We start from the raw sequence: 26,582 nt of genomic DNA on the forward strand, positions 1-26,582 counted from the left end.
CAATTCCGTTTTCTGTGTAAGGTGTAACTTTTCGAGGTTGCATATGTAGAAGGAGAGAGAAAGCGAAAGAAATTCGGGTGACGTGGGTGGTACATGTGGGGCGGAGAATGGTCGAGGCAGAAAAGAGCAGGACTAGGAGAATTTTCAAGCACGACGTCGCAATTACATCGGATCAGAAAGGAATATTTCATTCAGCGCCCTTCATTCGACGAAATCGAGAGGGTGGGACGCGAAACCCACACTCTTCCCTATCCACCCTTCATCCCTCCTGCTACGGATTATTAACGGGCAATTTGCCGCGTCTGCTGCTGACTGTATTGTCTCTCCATTCTCTGGGCCTCTCTTTCTTTCTTCTCTCTCTTCCTTTCGATTTTCACCTTGCCCTTTCTCTTCTTCTTTCACCCGTATTCGAATCGTCTGGTTTCCTCCGTCCGTCGCGTCCTTGTATCTCCCCTTACTTTCACCCTGCCACATTTTCCTCAAATCTCGTCCGTGCCCTTCTTGCTCTCCTCTGTCCCTTTTCCTCTTTTACCTCGGCCGTATCCTTCGGCACTAAATCCGAAGTTCGTTAAGGAAAGCACGAGTGGGTGGGTTTCGTTACTTAAAACCTACTTGTCCAAGGGACTGTCATCTTCTCTGTTCTCCTTTCAACGTTTGGCGACGGGAGCTTATTGCTCGTGTTCGAAGACTGTCTGGGATCCTGTCCTAGCCTGTATTATGCGTAACGTTCGTAAGCGTATGTGTTATTGATTGTCAAGGTACGATGTAAGCTACCATAGAAAGAAAGATAGCAGTGCTTTCAAACTGGACAGAAAAGAAAGCAAGAAGAACTTTTCTAGGATATCGGTTGAATACCGTGCGTGCATGTAGGTATTCTATTATTAAAAATTTAATGTTAAATCGTCGCATGGTATCTAAACCCCGTTTTCAAGATGAACGTTAAAACACTTTAATCAAAGTAACAGGACACTATTAAAGGTTAACATACGATAACAAAATTAACGCTTATAGTTTTCGAAGCTTGTGAAACTCGGAGTGGTTTAAAGTTACTAGTTACAATCTCTAGTTGCAACCTAATCATCGGTAGTTACAACCTAGTACCAAACATATCGAATATCTCACTAAAGTATAAATAACGCTCCAAATACTCAACTCCGTACGAACGAGCAATTCTAACAACCGATTCAAATATAACATCGCGATGTGTAATCGTGCAGAAACAGTAACGTGTCTACACTTATATTGTTGCACTTTTATTATTCCCAAGTGTAGCCATTACGTTAATTATCGGGTAGCAAAGAGAAAGCCAGAATTCCTGAAGCGGCTGACTCCGGGCCAGTGTATTTACGAGATATTCGCCGGGTAATATCGAGCCTAGAAACCTTCAGTGGTACACGTGTGCATGGTAAGCCTGAGAAAGGCGAAGAGCCAACGCTGCCACTGGCACACCGATACTGGCCGTGCTTCTAGCTGCAGCCAGTAAGCCAGTTAGGCGGGGTATTTAGGAGGGAATTTGGTGGTCCTGAAGTTGTACATTATACCGTCTAGCCCGAGTACGCGGTTATACAGCTTGCCCGTGGACTCCAAATCCAGCGTCTTCCTTGCCCTGAAATTTGTGGCCCGGTAAATTTAATAAGTCGACAACCACCGTTGTCCTGCAATTCCCACAGGGACGGTCGACCTTTTATAAGACCGCTTGATCGGGAATTTATCATTTTACGTAGAACTGCGTGTCGTTTCTTTTACATCAAATTACTTTTTTGGCGGTATGCGATTGTAGCGATTAAAAATTATTAGCTGGGAATTATATTCTCTCTATTCCCTAACGAAGTGTCTTTTACGAGATTCTACGTTTCAATTTCATTTCACATTTTATTTCATATTGTCAGAAAGTAAGTATATAGGTACTACTAAGTGATACGAAATTCAACATACTTGGGCCTAAATAATTAATGCATGATTGCTATAATAAATACAATGGCGTGTTAATATTTTTTGTAGCTACTGTATAAAAAACAATTACCTTTAATTCCTCAACTGGAATTGATTTCTAACATAAACACCGCTAAAAATAGTATACCTTTCCTGACCGCATAATCGAATATGACCAAGTTGTAGAAAATATAACGTCAATTTCCAACTTACCCAACATAAATATCAAAACTAACGCAAATATTCGTACTTGAAGATTCGTTATAAACGTATCGATCTAGCAAGTACCAGTGGAATAATAGTACAGTCAATGGAATCGATACAACAAGATCGCATAAATCAAAGTATTACATAGCGACACCAATGGCCACGCGATACTCCAGACTCACGATCAGATACATTCGTCTTAGCATAACGTACTATTCTTGTTTTTTGACTATAGCTGCTAACTTTAGCAACTTAACGATCTTGCTGGGTCTTCTCCAGCAACTATGCCCAGAAAGCACCCTCCTCCATTGTCTCGGAAACGCTCTCGAGAAGTATACTTATTTTCCCGCTCGGGTATCTTTCGTTTCCCTCCTCCGACGAACGTTTTCACCTCGTACACACTCCTTTACATATTTCATCGTACCATCCGCAAGGCCAGCGGCGAAATAAAGCAGAGGCGAGGAATGGGCGACGAGACGAAGGGTCGAACATTTACAAGTCATGCAGCAAGACAGAGAGGGAGGAAAAGAGGGTGGCTACGGAGCCAAATACCAGCAAACCATTCTACAAAGTAAACAAGATGGAGCCCGCCACGGCTTATCCTCGTCTGAATGCAACAAGCTATTTCTACTCGTCCAACGCTTCGTCTTTCTGCCTTTCTGGGCCGGTGTCACTCTTACCGTTTCCTTTACAGTGAAGCACATTGCTCCAGACAGTACACCGATGTCATTACCACCTTTTTCTACCCTCACACCCCCTCATCGTGTTGTTCTTCCAGGTTCTTGCTCGACCAAGCTGCGAACTGACAAGAGAAATGCAATTTCGCGAGCAAAAGAGTCGCGTATTCGTACGTATTCTTCGGTAGTGGACCGGATGTGTCATTGCTCGAGGCGGACTGTTTAATTGGAACAGTTTAGAATGTCGAGTTTATGTCACGACGTTTATTTATTATTAAAACTTTGACGTATGTATACTCGTAGTATAGGTGGTTGTAAATCGAGGCATGTATTCATTTGGATTCTTAAAACCTGCCTATCCTGCTAGAATTAACTAACTAAATCTCTACGGGAAATGATGTAAAGCTCACAACAGCTGACAATTAAGGATTAAATTCGTGATATTCTCCTGAAACTCAACGCGTTACCGTTATCAACGATAACGATCGGCGAATCGATACCTATCCACCATTACTGCTGCAGCATGTGTGCATCTAACGATATCATGCGAACGAATCCCATGAACGCTCGTATCACACTTCGAAATCATCAACCGGCTAGTACGTATTATTAAAACAAGTCCACGCGTTTCGGTCGAACATTTCGACCGCTTGATTCTAATAAATCTCTATTCGCTTGTATTTGCATAAAGCAAAAAATTATACAATTTATACCCAGTAAACTGCGATATCTTATTTGGGAGCGAAATCGGAATAGTAATTGAACTTTGATATTATTTAAAAGCTGTCCTCGTTGAGTTAAACCCATAATGTAACTTATGAGTAAGATTCGATATAATACATTCGATACAAGGTAAGAGGTTAAGGACAGTTATGAAGCGTTGTCTGACTAATTGATGGTAAAGGCGAGAATTTGTTGATATTAAAGAAAATTTTATAGGGCGTATCAGCGCCCCGCATTATTATTACAGCGCAACGCGTTCGTGCTCGTTGTTTTCGCGATACTCGCGTATGCATGGAATTTTCCAACGCGAGCGTTTCGACTCGGTGAAATACCTTTAACGGCCTCTTTCTCCTTTCTTTCTCCTCATCCAGGTTCCCTCTTATTCTTCTTGTCCGAAAACGTTCTATTTCTTCATTTCCAGGTTATACGCGTTCATTACTTATGCAAGACTAGGCTGATTATTTGGATGACCTAATCCGATACGCTAGCAGTAACACGATTTCAAATTTAAGATGTCGTTACAGTGCAGAGCGAAAACAGATTGGATTACTAACATTTCGCGGGTCTTATATATAATTAATATTCGAGGCAGAAGATATCGAAAAAATGTCCAAACTGAACGTACTGTTTCACGGATGTTTTAGTAATTATTTAATGTAATGTAAAAACAATGCGTATAGTAGAACACAGGTATGTTTATATCAGTTCGTTAGAGATAGTTCAAAAAGTTGGTACGGTATTTTCCATGTGCGGTCATTTCAGTACTCATTGTCCAAACGTTTTATTATTTTTTATTGCTTTTACGCTTCGGAGGGCTAGGAAAACTCGCGATGCATCAGTTAGTACGAAAAGTTCGTTCACGGCATATCATCTCTGGCGCAAAAACTCGCTGGAAAATGTGTTACTAACATTGTTTTATTCGTGCGTGTTTGCTTTATGAGTTGGAACTTGGAGCAAAGGCTTCCAAGCCGGATAGGAATATTTGTATTGAAACATTTGTATTCCAAACTATGATTGTTAAACGTTAAATGATTATTCTGCGATTACGCGAAAATAATTCAGGATATTCAAAACCGGGGATGAAATATTCGAAAATGCGAGACACGAAAATAACGCACTAGAGTTGTAGACGATGACAGATTTGAAGATATCGTACTTTTTAATCAATTTATCCTAATTAATAATTGATTTATTATTTTACTGAAATTCGATTCTATTCCTTTTAACACCTTGTTGTATCAAAAATAATCTCGAATATGTTTTATTCCTTTCTCCCACATTTATACTACCACGTATAGATGATTTTGATCAACAGAATAGAAAATTATTCGACCCTCCACGTTCGAAAGGTAAAGAATATATCCAGGGAAATAAGAGAGGTAGAGGAACAAGGTTGGAAACAAACACGAGGGCGAAGGAGTACACTTAAAAAACCAGACGAACATCCTTCATCCCATTTTCACCGTCCCTCAAATCTATTCTTTACAGGTCCTTCTCTCATCTGTTCCCCTTCCCATTGCTAACCAGAGGGTTCAAGTTAACAGCGCTTAAGGTCGCTGTGGGTAACCCAACTCCTTCGAATAGCACACTCGTTTAATTACCGGGTTACTAAAAATCGTAATTGCATTCTTCCGTATTAATTCGCGTACTTTCGACTCGTTAATTGACCACGCGCCTGCTTGCTGACTATCGGGACCAAATTAAACCAAACCAATAGGAAACAGGCTTGCTCTTTTCAATTGTATTGTGTTCTGATTGCGGTTAATAAAGCGATTTCGGGTTTTTATGATCCGTACGGGCTATATGCATCGCGATCGTTATTAAAACGATGCAATCTCGATTAATGGGACGTTTACAAGCCATCTGCATGGAGATCGAAAAATATAACCGCAGTATGCGCGGCGACATAATTTATCGTTTCGCGTTTCATTCACCATTCAGTAAATCTGATGTTAGTGATCGTTGCGAGGTATTACGTTAACTGCAAGTTTTGATTCGCGCTTAACAGGCACAGCCGAGCGTTGCTTTGATTTCACCCCCTTTCCTTCCCAACAACCGCTTGGCCGCGTTCAATCCTTCAGAATTGCGATGGTAAACGAAAATGCCGCGAATATGAATTATTTGCTCGATTCTCGCGGAAACGCGGCTGCCTTCGCTGTTGGCGTTAATATTCGGGCGACGCCGTGTTCGAGATTTGCTAAAGAAAATATCCGAACACACATATATACGTATCTCGATCTTTAATCGCGATACCACATATTCGTGTAGCAAGTTTCAATTTTCTAATACAATTGGCCTGTTACTAACATTCTGGGCTATTCGATTAATGTAATTATAGTCATTCCTAAAGAAAGTGTCACGTAAAGAGCTCTACAATAATTTGCAGGTTTCGCAATTGTGTCATTTACATGTGATATTAATCCGAATATTGAAGTCCTAAAAGTATATCCTTATCTCGCTAGAAAGCTCAATGTACATTAAAGTTGTGTTTCTGCGCGAACAGCTAGTTTTGAGAAGAAAATGATGTTAACGTTCCGTTAACGACGTACTTCTGACCTAACGTGTCTTTCTAGTATTTGAAGAACCGTGTTATTTAAAAATTAAAATGAATCGTTTTTATTAAACACGCATAAATTTACGATTTTATGGTACATTCAGACAATGGCTAAAAGCTTCGAAAATGTTTAATGGAAATATTCAAGAAAAATCTTATGAATATATAGTATAATGTCTTATAAAAACAACCTTTTTTTATTTTGTACAAGCGTATCCATTCGAATACACGATAAAATAGTACCGGTAGTAAAAAGTTTTTCCGATTTCACGTATCATTTAACGCGTTTTAATCCCATTAAAAACCTATAGTAATGGAACGAACGCAGCTCCTCCTGAACGGACATCTCTCCCTCCCCCCTCTCGCCAGATGAAAAAAATATCGCGAAACAATGACACGGTGAATTACGAACAAAAAGAGCTAATAAATGGATATCGAACGCGTTCAACCACAATTTCTTTTAGTTCTGTTAGGATTTTCGGTGAATTAAATTCTCAATATATGTTCGGAGTGCTTGCAATTTGCAATTCATACGTACTCGATTCGTGTTTGCAATTTATACATATAAAAGCCATTCGATATACATTCGATATACATTCAAGAAACACTTATTCAACGTATTCAATTTAATCTTCAAGCCTGACTTTCTTAAAAAGAATCTCCTCTATTACCTTTTTTAAGTGTTTCTAACCTCACAACAGTCACAATTCCAGACTCGTTATTCGCGTATCACTCTCTCGTCAAATCTAGTCACATCGTGCAACACACATTTCCATTAAACACAAACGGAGATAACAGTATCAAAGCAACCAGAATTAAACTGAAATTAAACCAACTATGATTAAAATTACGTCAATTGCAAACGCGTCTCACTCGCGTCTTTTTTTCGCCATGAAACAGGGAAATCAGCGAGTCACCGGCGTCGCTACTGTCGTAACGCTACGGTATGATTTATTTGCAGTGCAGCTGGTGAGTCGGTGCAACGAACGCGCCATAGCCATAGGGTAGGGTAATTCGACGAGATTTTACTAGCACGTGACAAGCTAACAAGGAAGTGTGCAGTTGACCCGACAGACGACGTAAAGACGCGGGGTCCAGGAGGTCATAAACTGCGAGACAAAACAACAAAAGTTGGAAACTCGTCGTTGTCATGGCATACGTGACAAATCTTACCTAATTCTTACGCAACCGTGTATACTGCATGCACATATTTGGCCCTCGCCCCTCTACCCTACGGCTCTCCGTAACTGTATAGGATGGTGTATAACTCGGAAACATTTCACGCAAACGAGGAAGGTTAATGAGTAGAACGAAGCCAGCTTGCCGAGGTAACCACTCGTTATGTTAGAACGCCAGTGGACGTCCTTGATATTAGCACGTAAATATGCATGGCGTGTCGTGGTGTATCGCGTAATGATATTCAAAAATAGCGAAACAAATGCCTATATAATCATCCAATTTAGAATATAATCGAATGTTTAGCAATATAATATGCGTAAAAATGTTATCATATTCAAAAGTATTATTATACATATTTAGCGTTTATATTACGTTGTGTTATAAAATAGCATATTATATACATATATTTTAAGAGCAAAGGAACTAATATTTACATAAATCGTATTGTGATATACACAAGCCGAATTTTACTCTATCGGGATCTTACTTAATGGCTTCTTAAATTAATTCAATATTTCTATCGTCGAACAACTGTGCAATTTAATTTATAAGGACCATATCATTTACACGTCATTAAACAACATCCACTCTTGACAAATCTTAAAACAGTTTGCAATACCGACGTGGCGATTCTACGTTCTTTAGCACAAACGCAGAAGGATAATGCGATAACATTTTGTGGCTATGAGGGGAACTAGACGAGTGGCCCTTCGGACAAACTTGTTACAAGCTGAACAAGATGGAGAAAGGCGGACGTATCATGCCGGTTAGCGGCACTGTGCACAATGATAGTCCGCGTTAACGACCGTCGAGAGTTACAAGGCTGCAACAAACTGGACGCAGGCAGACGAGACCAGACGAAACGAGACCCGTAGCCTTAATTGCTGGCCAGGGATTTACGGCAGCTAGGTGGCGAGAATATAAATATTCCCGCGGGATAGCCGCAGCTAGGAATGCCTGCCAGCTTCGTCGAGCGCCGTTTAGCGTTCCATTCTTTCTCCCCTGACCTCTTTAATCCTTCCTGGGATTTCTTCGTAACGTAACGCGAATTCCTGCGACGCGCCGCGTTCTCCTTGCACCGAGACACGGATCGTGCTTCAAAAGGGATCCATAACGTCATTCCAACTTAAGAAAATGTTATCGGGTTATGTATGCTGATCATGAATGAGATTTTTATGCCGGTGTTTCTTCACGAGGAAGAAAGAAAGAGCGGATATGGTATCTTGTAAGGTTACTCTGCTACTCTTAGGTGGGAAGGATTGTTCGTTAAGAATTTCTGTGTGGATTAAAATAAAGTCACATTGTGTAATATTTTTCTTACAACTTTAGTTTCTAGCTATTCGACGTTCGCAATTAAATATTTTCAAATAATAGTCTAAAAATAAAACTTGCGTCCGTCTTTCGCTAACAAATACAGAAAAATAGTAAGAATTAAAAAGTACTCTGTAGGATACGAGCAGAAATAAAAGAAAGGTGGATAAAAAGAAAAAAAAATCTTTCCACTGCACCGTACAAAAAATACAAACAAAAAGTAGTGTTGGCGAAAGCAGAGTTTCTCCGCGCTTTCTATGCGCCGATGACCGCTTCAAGCGGAAGAGGGTGCACACCACGTGCAACTTCTACATTCTATAGGCGACAAATCGGCAAAGCGTAACAGCATGCCTGCGTTGCGATCACCGTCGGTGTTATTGAGCGAAAATCCCTATTAGCCTGGCTCGTACATAAAACGCTTAACTTCGCGCTCTCTCCTGCTTCGACACTTCCGTGGGAGTAGCGAGACTTTGTATAAATATACGATAAATTATCAAGGAATTACGTATAAATATTTATGACTCCGCGAGTTCGTTCGGTGTTACGCGATATCCTCTCGCGGGATAATTGGAAAGAACGTTTTTGAGTTGAAAGGGAAGTACTTTTCGGGGTTTTACCCTTTGTTTTCAACGCGTGTTTATACACTAAATTTTCCCGTTTGTAAGCAGCAGCTCGATTAAACGAGATTTACTTTGAACGTGATGCCATCTACTGCAGAAAGTATCTCGTTCGGTTTATATTAGGTCACTTTATTGGTAGGTTGTTTTAGTAACGCTATTTCTGTGTATCAAGAAGCTAACGATTACAAAGAAATGTTAATAATATACGCCAATTTTCATATTCCTTACATTCACAAATTAATTAAAAAACCGAATAGCTTCAGAAGTAATATGAATTAAATTAGCATACATAACTACAAAATAAGAGCGGTTCGGAGAATACCATAAATTAAACATCTACGATCTATTCAAACTATTCATTATTAATATTTAATGAAAACTTTACGACCAATATTTGTCTCATTTTTCTCAATACTGTATGATAGTAAACGCTTTCTATACATTATTCATATTTTATACGTTCCGTATACTAACCACATTAACATCACAGAGCTAAAATCTACAATTTACGTATCCACATCCACGATTCATCTACTTGGTTTCTACCACACAACTAGGTTTCTCTTCGATTCGCCAAAAGAAACAAAATCGACAAACCTCTTCATCTTAACTAAAAATCGGCCCAAAATATGTTTTCAAAGGAAAACGAACGCTCCGTAAATTAAAAATAAAGAATGGAAATCAAAGCATGAAATAACACGAAATTGTAATTTGCTAGCCAGTCTCGACGATTATAAGGGTTTGTTCTGGTCTGAGAAACACAAAAGAACTGTATTTTAATAGGAGAAAGGATGTATTAAAGGCAGAAGATAAAGAAGAAGAAGAAGCGAACGGATCTGGTATATTTTAATTTCATCGGAGTAATTTACGCGCGCTCGAGGGTTGATTCTAATCTCCCTGGTATTTAAATAGCCGAACTGCGCTAATTGAAACATCTATTTCATAAACTTCATTTCTTGGTGGAAAGATAACTTTCTTCGGTTACTTTATTCTGAAGGTCTACGCGTCTATACGGCGAGAAGAGGTGGAGGAACACAGGGGGCAAAAGATACGAATTAATTACTTCGATGTCTCCTTCGAAGCAGCTGCAACTTCAAATTCCCCCGGGAGAGTAGTTTATCTTGATTACCTTTAGTCCTTTAGACCTTAGTCCTGGATTAAGAGGGATGATTGAGTAGTCCGCAAGGGCTGCGTGTTCTCGTCTGTCCCGGCTTTTGATATTATATGAAAACATTCTGTCATAGTGATTCGCGGCGAGGGTAGAGAAACGCTTCAGACAGGCAACGGGAAAATTAAATTTCCCTCAAGAATTCGACGATCATACTTCCCGGAATTTTTACATCTCCTTTTCCCCTTTCTCTTCGCCCATTGTTTATCGTTACACATCTACTGCTTTATGGTGACGTTGATGCCGATTCTTCTCTGATCAACGGTTGGTTCAAAGTTTCATTAATTGGGTATAATTTTCTATTTCGGACATATTATCGGCTTGGTATAACTTTAAGCGCGTGTAACAAATTTTCGGGGTATACGATTACAATTCGTTCCAAATCGCAAACTTTGTTTTCCCACAGCCAACCTTTGGTCTTCATTACCATTCGTTACAGAGGGTACGGGCTCGATAGATTTCTCGAGGTGTTCTATCGACGTTAAGGAGACTGTGATAAATTGCGATCGAAAGGGGCCGTAAGAAATAATTCGATCGAACTCTGCAAAAACCAGGATAATCGCAAGGAGGTAGTTTTTGCAGTCTTCTCAACTACATTATAGCCAAGATGTTAGAAATCTCGTCTGTTTAGACCACGAAACATTTCCCAGAGCACCAAATAATGTCCTAAAAATTAGATACTAACTGTAAGCTGTTACAAAAATCACCGTTCTCAAACTAGTCTATCGCATTGTCCAGCTTTAGTCAAATTTCAAAGTAAGCATCTTTAATACAACGCTATAAGACCAATTTCAGCGAAATTAACCTCGAATATAATCTAGCGACATTCCCGTAAGAATATTTGACGTAGGAGCATAAAGGTCGGTGATAAATTGCATTCTGAAAATGGTGCGCGGCCGTGTTTTCGCGTAAGCGGCGAACGTCAAAAGCAAGCCACCGTGAAAAGGTTAAAACTGGCGAAACCTCGAGCGTACAGCAAGAAAAACGCGCATATGTATCTCTCCACCTACGCCTCTACACATACATTCTCTTGCATTAACGAAACAAGACAGACGGTGCACCCAGAGAAAGAAAGTCCAATAACAAGAAGAAAAAGGACACGAAATTCACATAAAGAGGGGGTGGGGAGAGAGAGAAAGAGAGATTTAACCAAGATTGAGTGGCAAGGCAAAAAACTTCGTTTCGCGGGGCAGACCAGGCTTAATGCTTGGTATTATGTCGACTGATGGATGCCGCTCGTTAATTTTATAATTTCAGCAACCAGCCCTTGGCTGGCCGTGTGAGCCAACCGATTTTACGCAGCCAGACACGGCCAGAACTGAAAGTCGCGGGAAGATGAGATGATAAAGAAAGAAAGAAAAAATGAAAGAGAAGAAGGGAAGCATTATGAAAGCGCGGAAGGGTGGAAAAACGTGAAGGAGGGATGAAGAAAGGAAAGGAAAAAGGAAAAGATGGAAAAGAAAGCTGAGAAAAGTAAGTATGATTGGTCACTGGAGTCACCTCAAATACTGCCCCAGATATATGTAGAACTGAAAGTCACGAAGGCAAAGGATAAAGAAAGGAAAAAGAAGAAAAGAAGAAGCAAGCGAGCGAGGAAAAACAAAAAACGCGGAGGAAAAAAGGGGGAAAAGGGGGGGGGGAAGGGAGGAAGAAAGGGCGCGTGAAGAAAAAGGGAGGAGAGGAAAGTCTGAGGATGATTGGCCACTGGAGCCACCCTCGGCGTTGGGTACTAATATAAGGCTAGGTAGGATATACTCTTACAAATTGTCTGGCTCTTTCGCAGGAGGCCGCACGCAGAGGGAGATTTGTCTCCATTAAAGGGATTGAGGTTTTGTCGTACTTTACTTCCGCTCTTTTCCACTGTTTCCAGCCAGACCTTCCTCTACCCTTACGCACCGCTTTTGCCCTTTGAAGTTTTTCCCATCGCTTGTTCAGTCATTAAATCCGTCCTAGTAAAGTGGACCGTTCTGTCCGCGGGGAGTACCGGTTTCTTGCTAGAAATAAGACATCCCTTTGGAAATTTCTATTTCTCGTTCGCCCTAATTGCGTTCAACGCTCGAGATTCCCTTTCCACCGCGTCTCCTTCGTCTTTCGACGGTTTGAAAGTTTAAAAGCTTCCCGAGAATTTGCCGTGTAATTTTGTTGTCGTCCGAATGTCTTGCTCAGGGACCGCTTTGGAAGGATAACCATGCAAATTCTTGTAACGCCGCGTAACGTTTCAGAGGAATTTAAGAAGACCGGTTAATTAAAGTTAATGCTGTGAAGCGTGGAAAAAGCGTTTTGGATTTTCTGCTGGAGGACGAAGATTAAACGACTACGTCGAGAGCTTTGATAGTCTCGTTCTAGCAAATCTGAATGCACCTATTACAATAGTTCTGTTCTTTTGTAATTAAATTCGTTTACGCCTTTTAAGTTCAATTTAGTTCACTTAGTTTAGTTTAGTTTTCTCATTTCCCGCTTTGCGTAAAAAATAAGGCGGAGATTGCCCAAAGTTAATTTGCTTAGATTTCATAATTATTGCCATTTTATAATTTCTATATCGCAAATGTTATTTTTGTCCGTTCTTCTTCAATTTTCGCGGCGTACATAGTGTAATTTACGAAATACCAAAAAATCTTCCGCGAATACTGATACACTGAAAACAAAAGGTTGTCGAAATCTGATTCCATATTACTTTGTCGGACAGTTTTCACTAGGATACGAAGAGAAAAAAAAAACAGGACAATTCCAAGAACGTGGTGATCGAGTTGATCTACATATACTGTTTTCACCCTCCAGTCAAGCGAGTCTGCGCACGAAAATATATCGTTCTTTGAGGAAGCCTTGACAAAGCCTCTCATAATCTCTAATTCAAGAACATCAAGTTTTATTATATTCGTATATTTCATTGTGTGAAATATCGTGAAATATATTTACACGTATATTTCAATATTATACTATAAGTATTTTTTTCTATTTTGCGTATAACGAATTAGATAAAATTTACTAGATAGATTTTACTACTGTGACTAACACACATAACAAACTTCACACTTGCATAAAGATTTTAACCTACATTCCACTTCAAATAATGAAAATTAATGCATCACGAACGGATGAAGAGATATCTCGTCTTTCGTATTTTATGTCTAAAGAGACAAAAATGCCAATCGAGATTGTAAAGAGATTAGTTTTACTCAAAGCTGAAATTGTGCTCTTTTCGAAAAGTATAATATGAGGCAGCTTAATTAGTTTCAATGGTCCAGTTCAATTTTCATATTACAACTTCAAAAGCGTCATTCTTTCTTATTCAAACATCTGAAATTAGTTCAGAGGAATAAATAACCAATTGTTTAACTGGATAAACGAACGACAAGTGTCTGATGAAGAAATTCTAAAAGGGGACCTGACTGCATCCAGCTTTGTTTTGAGTGACGTAAATAGGCGAGAAAGAGCAAAAATGCTTGATAAATCGAAGCAATTCGTTACGCCACGAGGAAGGTTGCAAATGTGCCGTCATAAATTCAGAAAGAGATCTTATTGCCCGGAAGAGCTCAATGCGTGTTATAATGGAAGATAATATTGGGACTCGTTCCAAGTCATTGTAACTGATGGCCCGTTGTGTATTGACGACACGTGCTGACTGCAAACTTCATCAGACTATGTATCTGTTTTCTTTCCGTGTGACACCGTTCCACCCTTTCCGGTTCATTTCAGTGGCGCCATCGTCGTTTGCATCTTTGTTTCGTTTGTTGATTCGTCTTGTTATTTCGGAGAAAATTGCATCGTTTGCAATATTGCTAGCTTTTTTACTGATCGTTAAGTATCAATTTTAAGATCACAAATATTTTAACAGTGACATTTTCACGGCCAAATATTTATAACAGATTATTTCACGCCCATGAAAGTTTCGTGGTTGCGTAACTTGCGCGCAAATTTATCGGGGTTACTTTAGATATCGGTTGAAATATAATATATCCCCTTTTTCCTGCTTCTCGTCGATCGAGTGTCTCAAATATTTGTACGATCGATGGCGGTCCTGTCATCGTATAATGGCCAAAACAGCGAAATACGCACGTTCAATCTGTATTTTGTTGAAATAAACTTGAAGATGGTGTGAAATTGTAAGTGTTAACCCGTGCAAAAATAGTCGCATACCGTGAGAAATGAGAAAAAGAAGGAGAAAGGAGAGAAAAAAGTGAAGAAAAGGAAGAAGCGTGAGAATGTTAAAACAACTGAAGTTTCGTCAGATTAAGTAGATACGAATTAATACTTGAACACTAACACGTTAATGCTTCGAAAATAATCAGTTTTTCGTAATAAAAAGTTGGATATTCAGCAGTAAATTTTTATTCGCTGAATCGATTAAAAACTCCGTGCTGTTTTTAAAATTTTATACAATATTTAAAAAAAAAGTGTATTGAAAGTGTGATACACAATTTGTCGATGACAACATTTATTGTTGAGAAAAATTCATTTTAAAACAACACAAAGCGTTAGGGGATCATTTATTACTCTAATTTTGTAAAGTTCCTGACAATAAAGAGACCTGATATAATTTTCACAAAATGGTTCTATTACAAACTTCGAAAGTGGAAATTTCTGAAAGCACACAATACTTAAATTTTTGCTATGAAAATAGCAAACGCGAAGCGTCTTCAAAATAAGTCATAAAATTCAGATAAAAATCCGATAAATTTCAAATTTTGACACACTATTCCTTATAAGACTACCTTCGGTACAGGGTACAATATTTTTACGCAACCTTCTAAAACCTTCAAATAAAAATTTAAAATTTACGTTCATTCGATATCGACGATACCATATACTATGTTTTTAATTTTCAGCTAGGAAGTATCTCTGAACTTTCTCTGTACGCGGTTTTATCCCGTGACTTCCCGCTAAAACGACGCAGACATTTATCAATGAAATTATGAAACTACTACAAGAAGGTGCATTCGCCTCCACGAGATTACGAGGATCAAGGCCCGTTTAGTCGCAACTCCCCAGGACGAGACTTTAACTGATTTTAGTCAAAGTGCCGTAATTCCTTGCGACGAAAACGTAACGAGTTCTGAGAAATGGGGACAATCCACCCCTGTTCGTTCTTCATCCTCTTCCACTAGACACGAAACTCCGAAAGTAAGAGTCTGAAATCCTGTACGCAACTTTAAATTAAGGTAATTCGTTTTACTTATGCACGTCTTGCATTCTTAGATTGCGACCATTTGCTATCGTTTATTAATTTCATTTTTTGACCATTCTGCCAGATAAATTATCCTTTTTACGCGTTGCTGTTACGTATTTATTCAAACCATAGTTACTACATCTGTGTAATCACCATCGTGATATATCTTCGTTTCTTCAATCCATGTTTCACTACTTCGCCAAAAAACCATCTTGTAACGCACACGCTTATCCACGCGTAACACGAGGCTGGCACATCTAAAGACGATATCTGCAGGAACTTCCATAGCAAAATTGTAAATCAATTGAAAGGCTTGCTAGCCGCCACCGGAAGACGTACAAAACATATTCATGAAACGAAGGTTTTGCGTTGACCATGTCGAACAACTAGTCGCCGGTTTAATGCTAACAGTTCACCTCTATCGCTGCTAGCTTATCATTCGAATTGTATATTCGACTTAAACTTTGAGGATACATCGTGCGACTCGATGCTCGCGATACAACAACAAGAAGCACCATTCGGCGTGTCTACAGAGTGTCACGCAGAGTTTTCGATAAAAACAGTTGGATTTAATATAGAGGATGTTGGAAAAGAACGGTCTCGCATAGATGCGAAGCTGTCTGGAAATTCAGCAAATTTATATAAAATAGGTACTTGATCCTTTGGGATTACAATATAAAAATCTTGATCGATCTATTAATTACCCAAAGTAACTGCAAGTCATCGCGTTAAGCGATCCATCCTATATGAGCACTTCGCAAACTTTTCATTTGTCTTGTTCGCCGCTTTGTAGTAGAATTCGTGACTGACAAAATGAAACGCAGAGTTTTCCTGAAGAGATGTGGAGGTTGGCTTTTGGATATTACTTTGGGAGGGGGAGAGGGCAGGGAGAATTTATCGACGAACTGGATAGACTAAGTTAGGAAATACAACAGGATAATTCATCATTTAACAAAGAAAGTGGAACTGATTGTGGAAGTGATCCTTTCTAATAAAAAATGAACACAGAATCCTTCTTGTAATATGTAAAATATGTGATATACTATTTATTAATATATCAGACGAACTTATACTTTGTTCTCGTACTAATAACGATACTTCTTCTTTAAAAGTAACGGTTTAAAGTAATAAGTAAGCCCCTACATAAAATGAATTTTCAAATATTTAACTTGAAGATTTATTAAAATTTGTTAAATTAAATAGTTTTACACTTCCTGTTCGAAGAAAGTCAACAGTAGCAGATAGTCAATGGATTGATATCGAAAAGATAGTATCCTGTCTCCAAAAGTTTCAGAATTCCACGTCATTTCACTTCCATGTACGCAACCATGTTTAGATAAGAAATTTTCACGAGCTACTAAAAATTTCTAATAATTAAAAACAGAATTACGATGATTCTCGAAGAATTAAATTAGTTACTAAATACAAAAATTCAGTTTATTGGTATCGTACTACTTAGAAAACGATGCAAATTTCTTGGTAAATTTTTATGTATTTGGACGAAACGAGATAGATTGGGTTTACGTCGATACGAGAACGGCTTTCCAATAGTTTCACGTGGCAGTTTCGTTTAAAGTTTTTCGTCTAATCCGTTGGAGTGCGTCGACTGAAAAGGCTCGCCGCCCGTCTTCTCCACAAATCCGGAGAACTTTGAGTCGCGTGGGTCACAAAGAGGATAAAACAAAATTTAGGACGGCCGAGGAGAAAGTCAAGGGAGACAAACGAGAACAAAGGAAAAACGTACGTGTACCTGTTAAACGTAAATCACCACGAATTTTGTAATAACTGAACTTTGGATTTATGTACGGAAACGTACGAAACGAATTTTGTTATCGAGTTCCCATTTATGACAATTTTATTAAATACGATATTTTTATGAATCTTTTCATGTTTGATGATTTTAATCGATGTTCAGAAATTTACAATCTACGATTTATGTTTACTGTGTTAGAAAGAATTTTGTATATAATAATTTAATTAATTTTCAGTTAAATGAAATTAAGATTGTAACAGATTTGTTATATCTATTAAGACAAATCTGCATAGAAGTTTCAAAAGTTCAGTAAAAAAGAACTATGTATGTCGATCCGTCCTATATTCTGCAACTCGCGTCACATCATGCAGAAACAATCAACGGAAGCTCGACATATATGTACTTTAGAGAGGAAGCATCGATCTTGAAAATCGATTGAAAGGGACGCGTCAAGCCACACTGGTGACAAATAACTCGACAGCGATTTCTATGGAGTCCCGGCTATGGGGAGATTTCAAGACAGCCAACCACGGTGTCGAAGTTCGAGCCTGTTGGCTCTTTCTTCCAGCAAGTTGAAAGCTCTTGCCTCGAACGTCGTTCTACTTAAAGACGATTAATAGCGATTCGTGATTAATGATGGAGTGTGCTTGCGCACAACGAGTGCTATAAGATCGATCAACACAGAGGAGAAGGAAGGGCAAACGGATCCTGCGAGCAATTTCCATACAACAAGCTACACGAACCGGATGAAATTCGAGAGGAACAACTCGAAGCGTCCCGCCCCGTGAATCCCCAGCGGGATACGTTATCATAATGAACATGTTAAGATGTTTGACATTTAAGCGGCCGAACTGTTACCGAAATTTCGTCCGTTGATCTTCTTTATTGTGAATATTCTCACCTGGTAGCGTTTCCTCGAGCGATTTAAATGTTGAAAAATTTCAATTTCTATGATTCGGCGCTATTGAACTTCCTTTACAATATTCTAAAGCAATTCGAATAATCTTACCCTGTTTATACGAACAATCGACAGTCCACGATGGCGAGAACAAACCACAAAACGATATTTATAACGAGCACGAGAAATTATTTGCACAAATCTACATTGCACGCGCAATGAAACATTGAAAACCGGAACGATTTAGCTAGAAACGATTTTCGATTTGACCATGGGTAGAGAGAGGGGGGAGGAAAGCGCGGGAATAACATCGAACTTGATTGCTGGGTATACAACAAAATATAGACGCACAGGAGGCAGGCAGGAGTGACACGTCGCGGTTTAATACGATTTAGAATGCCATCGCGGGGCCCATTTAAAACTGTCAAGCGTGAAATTCAGAAACGAGGCACCGGAAAACGTCACAATTTTCGAGTAGCTGAAACGCGAAATGCAATTTAACCCTCCATCCCTCTGCTACGGCGTCGAGAGATCGAAACTTTTTGAAGCTATCTCGTGTCCACCGCTTGCATAAATAACGCGAACGTGAAACACCGTTTATTTTGGCGGACGCAGGTAACGGGAACACGGGCAACGCCACGGCCGTGACCGGGGGTAAACTTCCGGTCTCTTCGGGGTAGAGTGCTCCGGGAAGCAATAAAACCTCCGGTTCCCGCGTGTTGTACGTACTTTCCAACTAATGTCTCCTACTTGTTTACGTTTTATTTTCTTCTATCTTCCTTTCTTTCCTTCTTTCTTCCTCTCTTCTTTCTTTCCTTTTTTATTCTAGGATCTTTCTACGTCTATCGTATTGCAAACTGTATTTGTTAACCGAGAACCACGCGACTATGGGATATGACTTTGGATTGTTTGCATAATTATTTATAGGGTACACAGGTGATTCTTAAAATTTGTATTTCTACGAACGTTGCTAAAGAAATAAAACTCAAACAGAAATTGGTTTCGCGTAGTAGATATCAAAAAGTGTATTTTACTTTGAATATTTTACATATCTATGCATATCACAGCAATATATATATTTTTGCATCTTCAAATTTTCCATAAATACATAAATATCCGCAGTCTAGCGATATGAAATTTTCACCACCATTTTTACGTTACTCGATAATTTATAACAATTTTCAAATAGATTCCTAGAAATTAGAAAATGCTATACCGTTAACGTTACCGTTATCGTTACCGTTACCGAGAAGAATAAAATTAAGAAATATGTAGATATGCATCGCGAAACGACAATATACAAGAAAGAATCAAAGTGGGTCCATCTCTCGCGTGAAAGAATAATGAAGAAGCTCGAGCGAAAGGACAGCTGTTTCAAAGGGATGGTAACACAATTAAGAAATTCCTCGGCACTTGGTCGTGTCACGGAATATTTTACCGTTTTAAACGAATACCAAGAACGGGAATCTCGGTAACGAGAATCTTCCTCGTTTGATCAAGATTCTTCCGCTTGTCGTTGCGTTGCACAAAGTAACGGAGTATCGAATTCCGCTACTTTACTTTGAGATCAATCGGATAGAATCCAACGAGCTTCGATACATGTCAGAATGTGTGTACGCTATTTCGAGAGTTTTTGATACGTCTCCACCTGTTTTTTTCGTAAAAGGACAGATAATGTTGGCGGAGCAATCGCGTGACTGAGCGCGAGACGAAGCGGATACGTCGCGTCGCGTTGTATTAATTTCGCTCGAAACCGGACTTACCTATATTTTCGACTTCTAGGACTAGACAGTTTCTTCGTTTGCGTTTGCGACCAATCACGCAATAAGATTTTTCCTTGTGCAAAGACTTATCGACGTTTCTCGTGTTCGATATTCTTATGGATGGGAATAATTCTTCCGCAGCTGCGGAAACGGCGATGGTAACGTACAGCGTGCAAAAGGTCCGATCGAAAATGTTTTGTTTCTACGAATTGCGAATTACCTAAATATAGAGATGTTATGTCCACAAATCGTAAGATCTTTTCCACACCCTTCGAAGTATACGTATCTCCGATACGATAAACACGGATACTCTGGTTTCTAGTAGTAACATGAAAAGTCATTTCGCTGCCGTTTATGAACATCGTCAAACCGAGGAACGCATCTGCCCCGAATATCTTCTACCTGAAGGAGAGAACGGAGAAATGAATACTCTTGAGTAATTGTGAAAGCAGTTAAACCTCGCAAGCTTCTGGACGTCGCATAAGTTGCCTTTGAACGCACGGAAAGGAGGATTTCGACTAAGCTCGTAGCTTCCATCCCAAGGTTTCTATGGCTTTCCTCGTTCTCTTCGACATCGAAGCTTTTAGGAAGAATCCTTACCGATGACTTTTACGTCTGACCTTTGTCTGTATTCTACCGATACTCTTCTTCTTATTCCCCGTCTGTTTCATCTCGTTCGTTTCAATGTCAATCGCGTAAAAGAAGTTTGTACATGGAAAAAATGGAATTTCACAAATCCTTGATACCGATGCGACTAATTGCAATTTTGTAATAGTCAAGATGCGATTCGCCAGAGGAACGCGCTGTTTCCATGTGACATTTTGCTGTTAAACCGAATGAAACAACGCGAAGGCTTAATTAACTTAAAACACGTACGGCTCTCGATGTTTTATTCCCAGCTGGAAAGCAAAGTGGCTCTGCACCCTGCGTATTACAATATTTGCCTTCTCCGCGACGCTGTTTGGTCAGCGACTGCGTCTACAGTCGTGTCTCGCGTTTGCTATTTTAACGGCGTGCCTTTTGCTTTTCTCTCGCAGCCAAATGAAATCGATTTTCCTTCCTCTTGTTTTAGCTCTTACAAACGCGCGTTTTTCCACCCGGAAATGGCGTTTAAACGTGAAATTGCTCGACTAACGAACTATAACGATAAACTGACAAGTTTAGAGAATGATTAAACGTCGTTGGATAGAAATATAGGACGAAAGATAAGAAAAAATTGTATTTCTTCAATCATGGATGGGTTTCTACAAGCACATTGCTACTCTGTGTAAATATGTATGGCTAGAGATTACTTTAAGAAGGTTTGAAACAATGCTAGTAATATACCAGAGCTTACGAAACGGCCCGATACATAAACATCTTCCAGGTTCAATTTAAAAAAACGAAAGCTGACACAACTTTTTGCATTCCATAATTTAGATACTTCATTAACGCATGACTTGTATTTTCATTCAAAAACGTGAACGGTTGAAACGAATCCGCTAGCGAGACATTAATTTACCATTACCTCAAGGTAATCAAGTTAAATTTTCACAATGGCAAACGAATTTCATCCGGCTGCTACTCGCCGCTACCATCAATTTTGCAGCTGCGCGTGACGTTTACAATTCGTCTAGATTAATCGTTCCGAAAGTTCTCAGGATATCAACGTTTCGTGTTCGCGTCGCCAGTTCGCACGATGGTATAACGCTTCTCATGTTCAGTCATGTGTATCGTTTCAGAGCTTTTCTATCCTTCGCCGAATATATTGGAAAGCAAAATGAAGAAATATACTATCTATCGCTATCTATTGTTATACGTAACAAATAGACATATAGGATGTTTGTAACGAGTGGTATTGGAGAAAGGGTGATTGTACGTGAAACAATAAGCCCAACATATAGTAGAACAAAATATGGAAAACGATATAAAAATTTTGATTCTGAAAATTTTACGCGTCAACTGCTGTTGTTATCGTCGATGGAAATACACGTAAGTTGTAAAATGTTGCGGTGGCAGTTATGATTACATTTTCGTGCGTTACATTGACTCCTAACGCTAGAAATAAAAACGAGTCCTTAAAATTTAAAGCGTAATTCAACAATTTATTACCAAACACGAGCGAAACATGGATAATTAACGATTAATGAGACATTCGAGGAAAACAGACCAGCTGCAAGCAATTTTCCACGCTCTAAATAGTAACCAATAATTGATTTATGAACGACCCAACAATTGCTTCACGTTTCCAGAATAAACCTTTCTATCCCTGTACAGTTACTGGAAACTTTCGAACAAATTGTACCGTGGGAAAGAACAATTAAAAATTATCTTTAAAGCTTATCGCGGATGAATATTTCCTCTGCCTGTATCACGAAATATCTCGCATTAATATTCTCATATCGACGTTTGTAAGCTTCTATTTTAATTATTTCCTTTCGCCTCGGTTGTTTCTATAGAGTATGTATCTGATCGCTTGGAATATTTATTTTGTTCTGTTTTGGTTCTATTCCAATTTAGTCACTGCAGTTATCGACATCGAAAATGTTTCAAATATATACTAGTTTTTTGCATGGAATTTATGCAAACGGTAATTTGCTCGAAAACCATACAATTGAAAGGAAAAAGAATATACGATTGGATCGAAAACAAGGCAGGTGTCACAGTAGAGTTACGCTCAACTTGACAGTTCATTTATTTTTATTTCGCGTTTAAACTCGCGTTCACCATTAAAAGACAGTTATTTTTAAAGGTATTTTTGACAAACGTTACGTAAGAAAATGCAAGTATATTTGGAATAGAACGTCTTCCAACTTAACGGTGGGTCGAGTTCAAAGTGGACGGAGAACCAAGGTAAATACGGAGAGAAGTGGATCGGATATTCGCGGTTATGAAAGGCAAATTTCGAATTCCACGGACGCGCGATCCACGACTGCTGGACACCTGCACATGGACACACAGGTATATAGCCACATAGAGATACGTTTCGACGTAACGGCGTAAGAGGCCAAGGGACACCAGGGGGTTCCGTCTTCGATCAATAGTTCGAGAAGTGCCAACGACGACTACCGTTTCTGTCTGGGCATCGATCCTTGCGTGTGCCACGTATACGAGTACTTACTTTCTGTCTATTCCCTCAGACTATCCCGCCCCCTCCCGAGTTAGTTCCCTCGTTTCCTGTATTCGTTATCAACGACCTGACTGCCGATCTTCGTCCACGTTCAAACGATTGACGTGCTGATCACGATAAATATACCGATACGAACTGATCGAATCGTAAACTTGACCGTGCTAATATCTTGTTTTAACCCTTTCGTGACTACATTGTGGGCCAGATTGTTATCGATCTCGATCAAGCCAAATCAGCGACTTACTGAATTAAATTACCCCAGACTTTTGTATAACCTAACAGCATGCCGGATCTAAAGAGGCATTAGACAGTTCTTTATATTAAAAAATTCCAAGAATCGTACATTCATGAAATTCAACCATACGATTGGACCAATCAGAACATAACAAAATTTTTATATAATTGCACGATTTCCAACCAACCACAAGAGAGACACGAGGAAGAAGAAGGTGAATAGAAACGTGTGCAAACGAAATAAGAGCGTAACGATTTATCATTCGGCCACTATGTTCCTGAAATCATTCAATCTTCTTGCGTTTCGCCAGCGTGAAGATTATTTTATACTCGAATTATACCCACGTGACGCGGCTAGAGCTCGGTTTAATCTCGGTCTACGATCGCGTCGCTACGTTTTATCGTTCATTCTGCCATCGTAAATGCCGTCCGTTCTACCCATTCGCCCACCCCTTTTTGCATCCATTCGCACTTGTCATACGGATGAACGTGCTGTTTCATTGCCAACTTCGTCGATCGCACGTCGATGCAGTCGCGACATCTCCACCCCGTTTGCCATCGCATCTTTCTCACACTAGCAAGAATATCGTTACTTTAGTTTCTATCGAGCGCTTACCGTGTGATATTGACATGGATAACTAATTAGGTAAGTATAACAAGTAGTGTGTTTAGTAACGACGAATATAACAAAATCGGGGAATTATCTGACACAGATTTGATTACTAACACGTGAAAAATGAAAAAAAAACGAAGAAGGAAAGTGGTAGGATAGAGTGTATGGAGGAAAGAGTTAAATGCCTGGATAAACTTGGGAAATGCGAAAAAAGTAATAAAATGTGAAAGTGAAGTGGTTCGCGAAGACCTGGTGAACCAAGGTTATTCGGTTCTCAGTGAAATCTTGGAAAAGAGATTAAAAACAGGAAGCGCGAAGAAAGTTAAAAGAAACGGCAAAAGTATAAAAGTAATTGTGTAGTTGAAAAAGGAAACCTGACTCTGCATCAGAATATATGTTCGTATACGATAGCGAACTATTTTTGATCGGTATATTTGATATTTTGCAATTCTTTATTGTTGTCAGCCGCAGTTACAGCCTCGTATATTTCGACCAAACGTATCGACAAATATTTTATAACCAAAGTTGGCAGTGTGGTTAAATTTTTAAATTGCGTCGTTCGATGATCACGGGATACGTTGACGAAAACATGGTAAAAAACCGTGACAACGCGATTAAGTGTTCACCAGTGAATTTTTCCGTGAAGAACGCCGACCGGTGGCACGATTAAAAATAAAAGCCGCGAGACAATTCAATTTCATCCGATTATCGGGAGCGGTGTAGTTAATAGAGCCGCAGCACAAGATTAAAGTACGCGGCAGACTAATGAAAATTCGGTTCGTTATCGAATATTGCGATACACTGGATTACCGGTTGGGGGAAAAAATCGAATAATTAAATTAACGCGGCTTCCGGCCAACGTGATCGCGACTCAATCGAATCTCAATTGTACATTGTTACTCTTTTTTAGCATACTGCATGCGGATTGTGAGATATCTCGGTTCTGCCTTCTCTTATAACGCGAATATCGAAAGCTTGACGAATCGAATACAGACAACAGCTACGATATAATATTATACATCAGATAATACAATATCATATAACAAATAAAAAAAATACAGTCTACAAAAGCACAACGTTATCGTTAAGGAGTCCAATTTAATAAAGATGTAAGTATGAATTTTAGATATGGGTAGAAATAACTGAAAAGTGGTTTAGCAGCAGATATAAGGCAGATACGTTGATTATACTAAGATAGTTTCTTAGCAATCACTGCGAGGATAGATGATTCAAGAATACATAAAAGACGGTCGTTATCGATCGAATACTTACCTCTATGACTTCCGGTGATCTTGTCCCGCAAGATATTTATCTGGTGCACCCGACCGAACTCCTCGAACAACTTCCTCAGATCGTTCTCGTCCATGTCGTGAGGTACCTGACCTACGAACATTTTTATGTTGTCGGGGTCTGGTTGCTCTACGCCATTGTTGTTCATTATGCTGCAACAGAAAAACAAATTTTTATGAAAAATCATCGTTCTTATAACAAGTTCAACATCCAGTCAATCGTAATTGTAACGATAAATGGAATTATCGATATATACGATCGAATTTAGAATACGAAAACGAAACAATAGAATTAAAACAATCTTTTCTTGTGTAATGTTAAATTTTTATTTTCATAGAAACAGAATCGAAACTTAAACAAAAGGTAGGAATTTTAATACGCGTGTAATAACTCTTCGACGATTATTCATTATGCTTTAATTATACGTATGTATATAGATGAAAAGATACACGAAATACGATTGAGAAATATAATTTCCTGAGACCATAATTACGCGTTTCACGTTTCTTCCATTTAACGATATTATCAATAATATATTCGACTAAAGCATCCTCTCGAAAGCATGATACTTATGAAGTCGCTGGATTAACAAACATTTTCATCTGATGAAGTGCACTCGAAATCGGTCTATAGGATATTCATTTTAAGAGGTTTGTGCGCCCATATACTGATCTCATTACGAGAACGATAAAAAATGCTTAAGCGATCGGTTCGAGTGTAGCAGTACTTATGAAATTTTAAAATGCAGGAAAAATAACATATCTCGTTGATATCTCGCCTACACTCCTATTTCACGACAAACTCTGAACGAGTTCAATCGTTTGAAAATAACATCGACAGTTTTGAATTATCTCTGCTATGTATAATAGAGTAAAACGTATTCGGTAAAATTACCATTTAAACGTTTTAACATTTATAAACACGTACGTTTTTGTTGGGGAGTGTATCGAATTATGGAGAAAAGACGAAAAGACGAACGTGCCATGAATCCAGTTCCTTTTCACAGTTTCTAAGTTACCAGTTGATGAAGTAATTACATATATTTAAATTTTTCCATTATTTTATTTGCGTAACGACATTAATAACGAGTACATCAAAAAAGTTTGTCAGGATATATGCAACAATGTGGTCAAATTTTTCAAGTATGCTTTCTTAAAATGTACTAATATTTCACATACATTTACCGCTAGTTTCAAACTCGTTTCACTGAATTGTAAAAGCTACGCATCGAGTCTTTGACCCTCGTCGGACGGTTAACATCAAATTTTACGCAGGTTGATCAGATTCTAGGGAGGAAAACGTAGCTAAATTCATCGCGTTTCGGTGTGCATCTCGGCAAAAAGCTGCGCTATGTTTAATTAGCCTGCCGGTGAACACGTTTGCC

General features: G+C 39.0%; 1 protein-coding gene across 15 annotated transcripts in view; it reads right to left on the minus strand.

The window, feature by feature from the left end:
- The window catches only part of LOC117159936 (CUGBP Elav-like family member 1-A), a 355,184-nt gene that overhangs the window by 118,216 nt on the left and 210,386 nt on the right, over positions 1-26,582 (minus strand). For all 15 annotated transcript variants that reach the window (XM_076621600.1, XM_076621605.1, XM_076621613.1 and 12 more), the window contains one exon: positions 25,181-25,350. In XM_076621600.1, coding sequence (XP_076477715.1) covers positions 25,181-25,350 — 170 coding nt within the window. The remainder of the gene's footprint in view (positions 1-25,180; positions 25,351-26,582) is intronic.

The sequence above is a fragment of the Bombus vancouverensis genome, chromosome 9, assembly GCF_051014615.1.
Source record: "Bombus vancouverensis nearcticus chromosome 9, iyBomVanc1_principal, whole genome shotgun sequence".
Classification (NCBI taxonomy): Eukaryota; Metazoa; Arthropoda; class Insecta; order Hymenoptera; family Apidae; genus Bombus; species Bombus vancouverensis.